General features: G+C 44.1%; 2 protein-coding genes and 1 non-coding gene across 3 annotated transcripts in view; all 3 read right to left on the bottom strand.

The window, feature by feature from the left end:
- Positions 1–11: 11 nt before the first annotated feature.
- Positions 12–10,123, bottom strand: LOC135345608 (ubiquitin carboxyl-terminal hydrolase 4-like). Its single transcript, XM_064543026.1, has 24 exons — positions 9,947–10,123; positions 9,531–9,791; positions 9,056–9,407; positions 8,403–8,530; positions 7,998–8,115; positions 7,334–7,464; positions 7,077–7,222; positions 6,738–6,790; positions 6,318–6,519; positions 5,897–6,085; positions 5,561–5,722; positions 5,277–5,501; positions 4,813–4,977; positions 4,512–4,597; positions 4,111–4,230; positions 3,450–3,529; positions 2,244–2,513; positions 1,886–1,956; positions 1,667–1,785; positions 1,504–1,608; positions 993–1,141; positions 818–906; positions 586–765; positions 12–257 (listed from the first exon to the last, which is right to left on the bottom strand). Exons 1-24 carry the CDS (start codon positions 10,011–10,013, stop codon positions 174–176), a joined length of 3,552 nt encoding a protein of 1,183 aa, XP_064399096.1. The 5' UTR covers positions 10,014–10,123; the 3' UTR covers positions 12–173.
- On the bottom strand, positions 2,106–2,173 carry LOC135345867 (small nucleolar RNA SNORD57). Its single transcript, XR_010397910.1, has one exon. It is a non-coding gene; the product is annotated as a small nucleolar RNA SNORD57 (small nucleolar RNA).
- Positions 10,124–10,221: 98 nt separating the features above from the next.
- The window catches only part of LOC135345612 (importin-9-like), a gene marked incomplete in the record, with an annotated part of 6,673 nt that continues 3,310 nt past the window's right edge, over positions 10,222–13,584 (bottom strand). The window contains 7 exon segments of the mRNA XM_064543032.1: positions 10,222–10,384; positions 10,554–10,688; positions 10,855–11,139; positions 12,080–12,301; positions 12,459–12,585; positions 12,666–12,724; positions 12,778–12,903. Coding sequence (XP_064399102.1) covers positions 10,262–10,384; positions 10,554–10,688; positions 10,855–11,139; positions 12,080–12,301; positions 12,459–12,585; positions 12,666–12,724; positions 12,778–12,903 — 1,077 coding nt within the window.

The following is a 13,584-nucleotide window of genomic DNA, read 5'->3' as shown; positions in this document are numbered from 1 at the left end:
AGTCTCATGGATACGAGATTGACATAAATATTGTCCAAAATGGAACAACAATCAACGTACACAACGCTTACAACAGATTAATAATACGTCATAAATATATTAAAGAGTCCTAAAATTTGGTCTACAGTATTAAACACAAGACAGTTCATAGAGTCACTGGAGTAGCTAGAGGATCAGTCTGGCTCGTCCATCGAAGTGGAGGTTGTGGCTTGGTTGGAGGGTGTGGCTTGGTTGTCCTCGTCAGCTTCAGAGAACACCTGGAGAATACAGGGAGGAGGTATAATACAGTGGAGGGGGGGAGGGGCAGGTTGACAAGGATTGCAAAGAGTTACTGCTGTTAGGTACACACACTAATTTCAATGTCTTTTAGGAATCCAACAGCTACCTGCCCAAGATGTTCTTAGTGGTACTACTTTCTAACTATGCATTCCTGCTATACTCTAAGCAAATAGCTACACTTAGTACCAGTCAAATTGGTAGTTGAATTGTAAGAACCGTTGTTTAAAGCCCTAAGCCGTAAGTGGTGGCTGGGCAGACCACCCCCCCACACCCACACCACTCCCCCACACCACCACACCCACACACCTCTGATTCATTACGAGATCGCTTGCTCTCCTGATCTTCTTTCTCCTTCTGATACTTTTCCTTTAGTTCTCGATCCTCTTCAGCAAACGATTGACTGAGGGAGCGATCGAGAATACTGCGTCTGGTTGGTCGACTCTGGTCGTCACGCCGACGGTAGTACAGTACATAGGCAGCACTAGACTGTGTGTGTGGGCGTATGTGCGTGTGGTGTGGTATGGGTGGGGGTACATACCACAAGACGATCTTCGGTGGTTTCTGAGACATGACTATCATCAAAGTTGTACCACTTCTTGTTATTCTTGTTCTTGGCATAGGCAGTGTCTAGAAACACACAAACATAGAATAACACATAAAAACTGCCAGTACTGGGGTAAAATTTGTGAAAACATAAATGCATTTTATTTTACAGTGTCCTCCTCCCATTCCACCGAAGTGGTTAGAGACAGCGTAGAGATCGTAGACTGGCTCTGGAGCATCAGGACACCTGACAAGAGACGATAGGTCTAACCCAGACACTGGGAAGTCCACTAACACATCCAGCTTGTCTCTCCAGTACCTGCATCAACACACAATGACATCCTGAGCTTACAGAGTGTGCATGTGGGTATATTTGAATGGCTAATTTTGTTTGTCCAATTTCAATAAGTTTATGATTTTCATATAGCTTAAAGTGAGCTCTTCCAGATGGTGGATTAAAATCAAAGGTAATTTTCGAGGCTGATTTTGACAAAAAAGCGTGGGCTATATATAGGTGGGGGAAGTGTGCAAATTTGGGCAAGATTGAAAAATTTGAGCTGAACATACCATCTGATAGAGTTTTTTCTAAGCTTTCAGAATATCAAAATATCACTGAAATACGACCAACAGAACTCAAGTTATTGTCATTCAAACAATTGCTATTATCAAGACAGTGCTCACTTGTCGTATGAAAATCTCTTCAAGTGGATCACCAAGACGTCTGGCAGAGTCCAAAGGTCAAACTTCTTTGATGCTTGTACATGCTCCTTACATTCTGGGCAATACCTGTACAATATCACATGATAATAGACCAGATCAATCACATGGTAATCACATGACTTACCATTCATCATCTTTGCCGAGTGTTTCTTTGACAGTGAAGAGCTCAAAACAGTCCATCAGTTGAATATTCTTACCCTTCGCTATCGGGTCGTCATGGCAACTCTCATGTTCATTATACTTCTACAAATAGAATAATAGCTCTTAATATTGTACACAACCCTCACCACACACACACACACACCCACCCACTCCACACACACAACCACTCCACACAATGTACCTTGCTCATGTCTTCATTGTAGCACTTTTCCCTGACTTCCTCCTCCCAGTCACAGGCAATGTAGGTGGACCCTACACACACAGGGAGACTATTTAAGCTTTAAAGTAAGATTTTTAAGATTGTCACAACTTGCAGCTTTTTGCCTTTTGCAGGTACATGCATGCACGTTCAGTATAGTAGCACATGCAGAGATACATACATGGAGAGCAAATACTAGGACCCCTCAGACTCATTAAATCAGTTTAGCCTCCATTGCAGTAAGTCAGGAGAAGTAGCTCATCACAGGGGACACACACACGCCCACACACCCACGTGCCCACACACGCCCACACACCTACACACCCACGTGCCCACACACCTGAGAGCAGTAGAGTTTTCTTGGGGTCATCCGTCAGCTTTTTGATATCCTGAGAACCGTAACTATTGACAACCATCAATCGGAAGAGATCTCTCTCTCCCTTGTCTTTGTTGACCTCCTCACTCTTCTCTTCGTTATTTGTTGCCTCCTCCACGTCCATTACCTCGGGAGGTGGATCAGCAGAAGACTCATTATCAGTAGCCTTTGTTCCATTCTCATCCCCATTTCCATTTCCATTCCCATTCTCATTATCTCCATTCTCGTTCCCTTCTGTAGAGAGCGATGAAGTAAGTACTTATATAAGTCAACCCATTTCACTTCACTTGAAATTATTAGAAACAACATAAGTCTACAGTGTACACTATAGGCTCTGTACTATAGGCTCTGTACTATAGGCTCTGTACACTAGCTACAGTGCACACAGTGGGACCACACTATAGGCTCTGTACACTAGCTACAGTGTCCACAGTGGGACCACACTATAGGCTCTGTACACTAGTCTACACATAGCCTCGATTCCAGGCCGATTAAAATACGGCCTGGTACCTATTGCAGGGGTGATAGTGCGCATGCGTTAGTTTATTCTCCAGAATCTGGGGAATCCCCTTTTTCTTTCTCTCATCTATTTTCTATCTTTGTACATCAGCTTAGCTCTCTATTGCGTTGTTCCAGAAGGCTTTCACACTAGTCTGAAGCCAGAAGAGGCTCTCATCTACCTCTATGACGGTTGTATGGTCACCTTGGATCTGTACAGGCTATGGGCATGGGAAGTGTATGGTGCCTCAAACTGCTACTTGAGAAGACAACCCGGCTATAGGACCATCCTAGACGTAGATGAGAGCCTCTTCTGTCTTAAAACTAGTGTTCAAGCCTTCTAGACAACGCAATAGACGGCATAAGCCACAGCTTTACAGAACTCAGTCATAGAGATAAAGTATTACGGAACATAATAATTTTTAGTAAACGGACTAATTTCCTGTGTAATTTACTAAGGTTTTACGTTCGTAGTACGATTACCCATATTCTGGGTAATTTGAAGCGCATGCGCACTATCACCCCTGCAATAGGTACCAGGCCGTATTTTAATCGGCCTTGAATCGAGGCTAGTCTACAAACTGCAGGTCAATTAGAATAGCATTTCAGCTTTTTACTTAGAATTTTAAGTACATGTATATGTATCGAATAGGGCTGCACACATCGACACACCTCTCTCCATATCTTCATGATTGTTGTCAGTGCTGGCCTTGACCTCATCTTTGACCTCTGACCAAAGCTTCACGCACTTCCTGCACACACAACACAGAGGATAAAGCTAGACTCCTCTAGACGTACTCCCTGCACACACACACAACACAGAGGATAAAGCTAGACTCCTCTAGACGTACTTCCTGCACACACACACAACACAGAGGATAAAGCTAGACTCCTCTAGACGTACTCCCTGCACACACACACAACACAGAAGATAAAGCTGGACTCCTCTAGACGTACTCCCTGCACACACACACAACACAGAAGATAAAGCTAGACTCCTCTAGACGTACTCCCTGCACACACACACAACACAGAAGATAAAGCTAGACTCCTCTAGACGTACTCCCTGCACACACACACAACACAGAAGATAAAGCTAGACTCCTCTAGACGTACTCCCTGCACACACACACAACACAGAAGATAAAGCTGGACTCCTCTAGACGTACTCCCTGCACACACACATAACACAGAAGATAAAGCTAGACTCCTCTAGACGTACTCCCTGCACACACACATAACACAGAAGATAAAGCTAGACTCCTCTAGACTCCTCTACCATCGAAACTTGGGCTTTATAATTATTACACAGAACGTGTACTTCCTCACTTACCCCATCTTGCTGACGATGGCAGTGTACAGTGTCCTGTACGTGCACTCAGCTGGAACATAAGCGACAGTGGGGAGTCCGAATAGCGTATAGTAGCGGGAGCTGGACGAATACTGCTTATCACTGTAATGGAAGGGGGGGGGGTCTAATTACACACACATAATGAGAGGGGCTGCCTCATGGGGGGGTCTAATTACACACACATAATGAGAGGGGCTACCTCATGGGGGGTCTAATTACACACACATAATGAGAGGGGCTACCTCATGGGGGGGTCTAATTACACACACATAATGAGAGGGGCTACCTCATGGGGGTCTAATTACACACACATAATGAGAGGGGCTGCCTCATGGGGGGGTCTAATTACACACATAATGAGAGGGGCTGCCCCCTTCACGTACCTTGCTGTCCTCATGTAGACTGGCACATGGACCATCTTTCTATTGCCAATATTCTCCTTCTCCAGTTGGTAACAGAAGATGTCATCCTATGAAAGCAGTGGGAGAAGACAATGAAAGAAGGGGAGAGAAACAAGTACACGTATGCTGCTATGATTATACCTCAATGGTGGTCGGCACTAACCGCCTCTCTAGAGACAAAAATAAAGGGGTAAAAAAAAGTATATTGATTGAGGATTGATCACTTAGAAAAGTCTCAGACTAGCACGAGAAAGCGCTGGCTATATGAACTAGTGGTCCTTGCCTTCTCCATGATGTGTGTGAGGGGGTCTTTGTCAGCATAGATCCTGTGGAACCGACCATTGTACACGTCCACCACTGCCAAGTGGCTGGCCTCTATGTCACACAGCTGACTAAGCTTCTCCTTTAGTTGCCAGATAGTACCTCTCTTTGGAATCTTGAGCTTGTACTGTGGGAGGAGAGAGGGGGTTAGTAGTTAGCCCACACTGGTCAGTGGTGGTGGTTGGTACTAACTCTAGACAAAAAACCACCTCTTAGGCCTGGTTTATTGCAAAGGTACATAAACATGGCAATATATATTGTGTATTGAATTGATTTAGGATTGAAAAACTACTACTTTGAAATTCAAGTACATCATTGTTAGCCACACCCACACGCCCACTCACCTTAGTGATGGGCCTTGTGGGATTAGTGCATACCAGACGCACGCACACACATTGTTAGCCACACCCACACACGCCCACTCACCTTAGTGATGGGCCTTGTGGGATTAGTGCACACCAGACGCACGCACACAGTACGCGTATTTTTGACAGGTAGTGGGAGGGAGAGAAACATGAAGGGGTCAAAGGTCAAAGAATGGTTCGTACACTTGGGACAGATGAGTGTCGACCTTAACTGCGCTTGAAACAACTTGACAATCACTGATTGATTGCGTTGGAGGTACTTGTACCACGTCTCCTCCGCTATTTCCTGCAGTTACATTATTGTTTGAACATCACATGATCATCGCACAATATCACATGACATACCTTCTCGTCTCGTCCTTTAGTAGCCACAGTCATGTCCACGTATGGCTTCTTCTTGATGAGGTTGAGGTCCTCGTGTAGCCCGTCCAATAGGAAGGCCAGTAGCTCTTGAGAGTCGTGCTGAGCATAGCCGACAAACTGTGGGGCATAGCGGCCCACACTCGTCTGTGTGTGTGGGTGGGAAGTGTGTGTGGAGTGGGTGTAGTGTGTGGGTGGGGGAGTAGATTTGCTTGTGTAGACCAATAAATTATGCGGATGTGGAAGTATTTCAGTTTACAATAATGAAATTTTTGCTGAGAGGCTAACACTGCCAGGGCAATCATGCCATCACTTCTGTACCTTGAACTGTCTAGGGGCAGCCACGCTGCACTTGCCACTCCATATATCCTCCAATAGAGCACCATACGCCTCGGCAATAGCCCCACCCATTCCTAGGGGGTTGTCTGCATTGATGTGCTTCTTGTATGGTTTGTAGCCAGCCTCTGTCCCCAGAAAGTACTCCGTCAGAGGAGCTGTGTTACTGAGACACTGCAGGGGGGGGGAAGGGCACGGTACTATACTGTAATAGCAGGTAATTTATGGGGGGCAAAATATTCGTGATTTTTGTGGTTGAACACTGGAGCACGAATATTTTATCCGTGAAGAAAGCACAAAGCTTCAAAAATAGAAGATTTACCAGTACACATGTGCAGACACAAAGCTATCAATTAAGCGACTTATTTATAAGAATATGAGAATGGAAGCATCACTAAGGCTTCACCTGGAGTGCAGAGTTCATGAAGCACGTATTGCCAAGGTTACTGAGTCCACAGAGCCCCGGATCAGTTGGTTGGTTGTTGTAGGAGGACCAATAGGATCCACTGTTGCCATAGGAACCATAGGAGCTACTGCCCCCCGATCGTGTTGAGCTGCTCCCAATATTGTCCGAGGAACGTGTCGAATGCGTTGTCGAGGAAACGGTACTATATAACAATAATACATGTATCACTTTTCATTGGCTAACTAGAGCATAGCAACATGACATCATTTGTATCCTCAGGTAACTATAGTTACTGGGAACTATACACTGTAGCTCTCAGTTCCTGCTAGACACACTCAAGTCAGTGGGATGCAAATAATTCTGATCACAATTATCGTACAGGTCATGTGGTTTTGTTAAGATTGCTGACGGAGCACTTACGAGGTGGCCCGCGGCCAGGATCCATCTTCGTTCTTTTTCTCCAGCACAATGGTCTGGTGGGGTCAGAGTTCAAACACAGTCACCAACAGGTTAAAACAATGTGTACATACATGTGCGATCAACGTAGGGCATAATTATCACAATAGTCACCAACAGGTTAAACAAACCGTATAGCGGGTAACTTTCGTTGGTGATAATTTTCGTATGAACTACTACACTAGATATTCGTACAGCTCAGAATAGTGAAAGAGAAGCTATTGTGGATTTCAGATTAATGCTCTAATACGAAAATTTGGACCATACGAAAATAACCCACCATACGATATTATATTAGCCCACCTGTCCGTTGTAGAGGCCAGCGTCCTGCAGTGATTGGTCAGGATTGGAGAGGAGCTCGTACGTGTGTGTCATATAGCGATGCCATACACGACACTCTGTGTCTGAGGGGATCTGGAATTCCCCCTGTATGGCAGCCTCCAGGTCAGCTGGGGGGGGAGGGGGGGGGGGTGAGTTACACACACTGTACATGATTATGACAATAATCACTATTTCTATACGTAATGTACCATACAGAGTGTACTCTGACCCCTGCTCACCAACAGTGTCTGCTCTACTGAACTCCCTCTTCTTGATATCGTTGAGGTTTGGATGAATACAGATCTTAAACTCCAACAGATACACCTCCACCTTGCAGTGCTTCATGTACAGTCCATATTCTACCGCCCTCCTACATGTATGTTGTACAACAGTCACCAAGTAAACTATATACCGTTATAATTCATGGTGAGTTTTAGTGTGAGTTTTGCGGTTGATTTTTCACCCGCTTGGAGCAAGTAAATGTCCTACTTGCCCTAGCTGTCAATCACTCCCTTAGTATTGGAACCCACTTGTTACAACAAACCCTGGCATGGGCTATATCTATTACATACATAATTGTAACAGTGTTGTACATGTCATCATTTAAACGGCCATAACTCTAATCTTGTTTCTCCAATTTCAATTATTTTATGATTTTCTGATAGCTTAAAGTGAGCTCTTTCAGATAGTGGGTTAAAATCAAAAGTCATTTTTGAGGCTGATTTTGACAAAAAAGCGTGGGCTATATATAGGTGGGGGAAAAGTTCAAAATCAGGTCCGATTAAAACTTCTGAGCTGAACATACCATCTGATAGAGTTTTTTCTGGGCTTTCAGAAAATCATAATGCCACTGAAATTGGATCAATGGAACTAAAGTTATGGCCACACAAAGATGTAAACTACCTTGATATGACCTTTGACCCTGAGCTGTGGTTGTACCATTTGGACAACTTGTTCCAGGCCGACTCTGGAATCAGATAATAATCCAACTCATCCATCAGGTGCTCTCGGAGGCTATCGTCTGTGTGGGTGTGTGGTGGGCGGGTGGTGTGTGTGTAAGGTGGTGGGATTGTATTCTTCCCAACAGTGTCACAGCTAGATAATGCACATGTAACCAGTCTAGACACTAACCAGGGGAAGTAACACTGTTTAGTGTACAACACAATGAACAGTCATTGGTAGCTATTTTTGAGAGGCCGTAATTTGTGCTTAGAAAACAGCTCAATACAACTTCCATGATAATCCATCAATTGTAAAAAAAGCAAGGCTTATGTTTTCCTTCAAATTATCAACTCTTTTAGTGCTTACCTTTGAAGAGGTTCGAGTTGTCGATGGGGCCAGGATTGGACGACTCTTTACCAGCTGAAGATTGATCCCACATGTCGTAGCCAACGTACTTCTTCCATTGCTTCATCCAGCGAATGTCCACAAGAAACCTGCACAAGAGTTAGAGGTGAACTCTAGGAGAGTTAGAGGTGAACTCTAGGAGAGTTAGAGATGAACTCTAGGGACGCACAGTATAATTATATTGCATGCCTAGAGAGTAGCCATTGTGAAAGTGATGTGGTGCAGTACATTGTACAGTTCCTAGAATATGTACACCTCCAAAATAGTGTCTAACTATTATTTAGTCCCCTACCACACTATTGGAGTCCTAACAGACCGTCTATTAGTCCCCTACCACACAATAGCATCTATTAGTCCCCTACCACACTATTGGAGTCCTAACAGACCGTCTATTAGTCCCCTACCACACTATTGGAGTCCTAACAGACCGTCTATTAGTCCCCTACCACACTATTGGAGTCCTAACAGACCGTCTATTAGTCCCCTACCACACTATTAGAGTCCTACCAGACCGTCTATTAGTCCCCTACCATACTATTAGAGTCCTAACAGACCGTCTATTAGTCCCCTACCACACTATCAGTCTCCTGACAGACCGTCTATTAGTTCCCTACCAGACTTGTCCGTTCTTGAGCTGCTGTTTCAGAGCCGCCTGTATTTCTTTCCTCTGTGTCTCAATATCTGGAGGATCTTCAACTTTGACGTCCACTGCATCATTGTCATCTTTCTCTTTGTTGCCTTCACCTTTGACCTCCATTTCAGCATCGCCATCTTTTTCTTTGTTGCCTTCAACTTTGACGTCCATTGCAGCATCGTCTTCTTTCTCTTTTTTGCCGCCTTCACCCCCTTCTTGGTTGACCTCATCTCCATCTCCTCTTTGTTCTTTGTTGCCTTCTTCTTTGACCTCTGTCCCTTTGTCAGGTTCACCTTTGACCTGTGCTTGGATCAGTTCCACAGGCAGTATGTCTGACAGGAAATACCATAATATTATTATAATAACAATAATATGACACATCCCCACAATATAAACAACCTCTCCATTCATAATATTGCCGAGTCACACACACACACACCTCACACCTCACACACCTTTCATCACTTGTAGACGATCAGCCACCCCCTCATCACACGCCCTCACAGCGTTCATGAGCTCCACCATCTCCACACCCTCACGACCCGCCCACTCAATCAAAATCCTCTGAATCCTCACATTCTTTTCCTCCGTTGTCTTCACGTTCCTAAATTCTTTATCGAGAATGTGCAGAATGCTTGCGTCCACTTTCAGGTCTGTCCCAATTTCGTACCATTTATCCAGTACAACTTCTAGTATCTCAAGAACTACAGACAAATCTGCAGCATGGAACATTGTGTGCTGGTCAATTAATTATATACTGCGTGCGTACTTGTACAGATATACATAACTGAGGTACACTACAAGCTAGGTTATAAATATGTATCAATGTACAGTGAGTGAATGTATTGTCAGTTTTATATTGAGTACTGACTGGATTTGGGCGCCTCTTGAGTTGTCTGCCCAGTATCCATGGGCTCCGGGTCGTCCTCAGTAGACATGTCGGATTACTTACTCTCTTCTCTGACCTAGAAAACGGTCAAAAACTTATTCTACGGTATACGGCCGGGCGCCGGGCAAACGTATATAGCTGATTGTACAGGGGATTTCCCTAAGAAATAGAGGTCACGTGCCAAGTTCTAATATGGACGCGGCTTGTTTTCGAATCACACAAACATGGCCAATTGCGCATGCGCAATTGATATTCAATGACATTTCAAACACATACAAAAAAGCAGATAAAAAATATTTAAGAGTTAAATGTGATGCCAACTTTAGCTAATGTGTTCAGTTCGTCTCTTGTTAAGTGTTGCAATAGGCCAGTGAAAAATGGTTGAGTAGATAACTCACACAGATACGTCACTAGGTAGCTCTGCAGAGGAGTGGGGTCAAAGTGCGAGACAAGGGATAAGGAAACAACACAATACAATAGTAGATCTCACACGTACTTGCTAGTTGCATACCACATCACACACGTACTTGCTAGTTGCATACCACACCACACACGTACTTGCTAGTTGGATACCACACCACACACGTACTTGCATGTCCAGCTGTAGCACAGGCTCATCCAGTAAGTCAGGGTCCTCCTCCACCTCCTCATAATCCACGCCCCCCAGCAGGGGGTGGTCCAACAAAGCTTCTAGCTCACCCCCCAACACTTCTTCATTTTCATCCTAGGAGGGGGAGGGAGTACACACCTTTTCACTTCACTTGAAATGCAAGCCTTATTAGAGACTAAAAACAACCACCCTTGGGCCCAGTTAGGCAATTTTGTGAGATTGAGGATGAACACAGTGAGGGAACATTACTATATAGATTATGGTATAATTATCAGCTCACATCTGATTGGTAGTTTGTTGGCGGTTCTTCTATTTCCAGTATATTTTGAATATCTCCAATTATCAGCTTGACAATCTTCACTGGGACGGATACTTCGTTGTACTGTATTGGTATTTGGGAGCGTCGTGATCGTGTGATAACGCCCGCCCCCTCCACAGGGCACACCTCCTCACCCCTAACAACCAGAGACGTCAGCCGAGAGTCAGAGGTCGTGAGTGTGTGTGTAAGGATGTGTGTGAGCGCCAGTGACGACATTCGTGGTTCAAATACACCATAAAACGAAGACTGTAAGGAAGAGATAATTATGATCACATGACTTACATGTAAGATATAATGTTACTGTTAACTGGTACCACATGGGGAAATGCTAACTTTTAGCTGGTTGAAGCTTATCAGCTCTAAAGCATATAGAAGCACTTTTTAACAAGGAATCCGATGGTACAGCAGTTTTAAGCACCTTTGCAACACACACACACAAATGGGTAAACCACAATGTAAACCCACAATGTAAACATGGACTACATGCAGGACTGTACTTGAGTGGTTTCTTTACTAATTTGCAGTATCAAATCAAAATTGGCCAATTACTAACACAACAACTATAGGTCTAGCTATACAAGGTTGCAGTATAAGGCCTACTCCACAGACGTGATATGGAGAATGGCCAGTGTACCAGAGGTGTGTACTTGGTCTATCTCATATCACACAGAAAAAATAGCTAGCAATTTGAAATGTGACCATAATTATTGACAGCAGTGATAGCAGTGGTGTAGGAAGAGAGTTATCACTTAGAGAGCACGGATAGTTTGGAAGAGGAGCTGATACGCATGTGCACACATATTGGGGTTTTGGGGTAGTCCCCTAAAAAATTATGTATGCTCTGGGATTGATTGGTGTATAAAATGTGCTACAATTAAAAGCTTGATTCAATTGAACTTGCATTGGGCAAAAAGCAAGCATGCAGTGTTAGGGGCCTGGTTCCTACTTTTAGTACTGTAGTACACACCACTGGACAGTACTGCAGATGCAGATGGTCCCATGCACCAAATTTAAGTAACCACAATTTACTACAATAGTACATTATGGTTTTATGCTTGCGTGTTCATACGTTGCAAAGGTGCTTAAAACTGCTGTATATGAAATTTTGAATTGAGTAAACAATGACAAAGTTATGACAACATAATAGAGGGCCCTTCTCACTGCAAATTAGACGCTGTCTACTTACATGTCTGGCTAGCCACTCCCTCATGATAAAGCTGAGAGCTGATTGGCCGGTTGGGTCCGGAACTTGTGAAAGAAACCTTAGTACTGCCTCGAGCTCCGTCTGGAGGAGGTAGGCAAAGACGAGCAGAAGAGACTGCATGACAGAGAGTGACGAGGTACTCTGCATTTTACTGAGAACTGACCGCAAGAGCAGCTCCAAATGAGCGCCCAGTGCACTACCAGCCTGTGTGTGTGTGTGTGTGTGTGTGTGGGTGTGTGTGGGCGTGTGTGTGAGGGGATAGCATATATTCGTTACTAGTTAACGTTACAAGGAAGGTTCAGTGTCTGTGCAGATCCCTGTACTGTACATGGCAATACTATAACAAGAGCTAACTGGTTACCTTCTTTACAAAAGAGATGATCAGTTTCCCTACAAATGAAGCGGTGAATTCTGCCTTGGTTGGCTCGAGTAGGTACAGTATCACCTTGACAACGTACTCTAAGCCATTGGTCCCTGTAGAATCACGCCTGCATGAGGGGGTGAGCATGTTAGGGTGTGTGAGGTGTGGAGGGGGCGGGGGAGGTGTGTGAGGTGTGGAGGGACTTACCATGAAGCCAGCTGTTCTGTGCAAGACGACACGTACGCTCGCACACATTCGCCACCATTCTAAATATCCAATTTTTCATAATTTTATTATGTCAATACTTGTATATACATACCTGTAGTATTGCTGAGTCATCAGAACTGAGCACTCGCTGTACAATGGCTGGAAAGACGTCAGTCACAAGCACACCACCCTCACACCCACACCCACGCACTAGGTGCACAAGCACATCCATCACAGCCTGAGGGGACACACGTCATTACAACCAGACTAGAGTTGGCTTTGTAACTTAGAGTTCTGATGATGGGTTTTCTGAAAGCTTAGAAGAAACCCATTCAGATGGTATGCTTAAACCTCAAATTTAGAACGGGCCATGATTTCCGTGTTATTTTTGTCAACAACAAGCCCAAAATATACCTTTGATTTTAAACGGAGGGGGTGGGGGTGTAGTTGAACATCTTTCAACAGCCATAACTTGAGTACAGTTGATCTAATGTCAAAATTTTATGACTTTCTGAAAGCTTAGAAAAAGACCTTTCAAATGATGTGTTTCAATCCAAAATTTTGTTGGGGCCCTAATTTGTTATTTTTCGCCTTTGGACCATGGGCTATATAATCTATGGTACGGCCAAATTGGCAAATACTTTTATCTCTCAAATATGAACTTTGATGACACCACTTGAAAGGTCTTTTTCTAAGCTTTCAGAAAATCCTAAAATTTTTGACTTTGGATTCACAGAATTTAAGTTATGGCAGCTGAAAGAGATGATTTAACGGAGGGGGGGGGTGTAGTTGAACATCTTTCAACAGCCATAACTTGAGTAAAGTTGATCCAATGTCAAACATTTTAGAAAAAGACCTTGACCAACGGAACTAAAGTTATGGCCGCTGTACATGTACTTACTGGTACAAGTCCTAGTGG

Source organism: Halichondria panicea, chromosome 12 (genome assembly GCF_963675165.1).
Source record: "Halichondria panicea chromosome 12, odHalPani1.1, whole genome shotgun sequence".
Taxonomy (NCBI): Eukaryota; Metazoa; Porifera; class Demospongiae; order Suberitida; family Halichondriidae; genus Halichondria; species Halichondria panicea.
The sequence above is the reverse complement of the archived record's forward strand: the minus strand, read 5'-3'. Positions and strand labels throughout refer to the sequence as shown.

Excerpts from the sequence above, each read along its gene's own strand:
- LOC135345608 (XM_064543026.1), bottom strand. The coding sequence starts at position 10,013 with ATGTCTACTGAGGACGACCCGGAGCCCATGGATACTGGGCAGACAACT. Across the intron at positions 8,116-8,402 it reads CAACTCGAACCTCTTCAAAG|ACGATAGCCTCCGAGAGCAC; the intron begins GTAAGCACTAAA and ends ACACCCACACAG. Across the intron at positions 5,723-5,896 it reads CTGCCCCTAGACAGTTCAAG|ACGAGTGTGGGCCGCTATGC; the intron begins GTACAGAAGTGA and ends CCACACACACAG.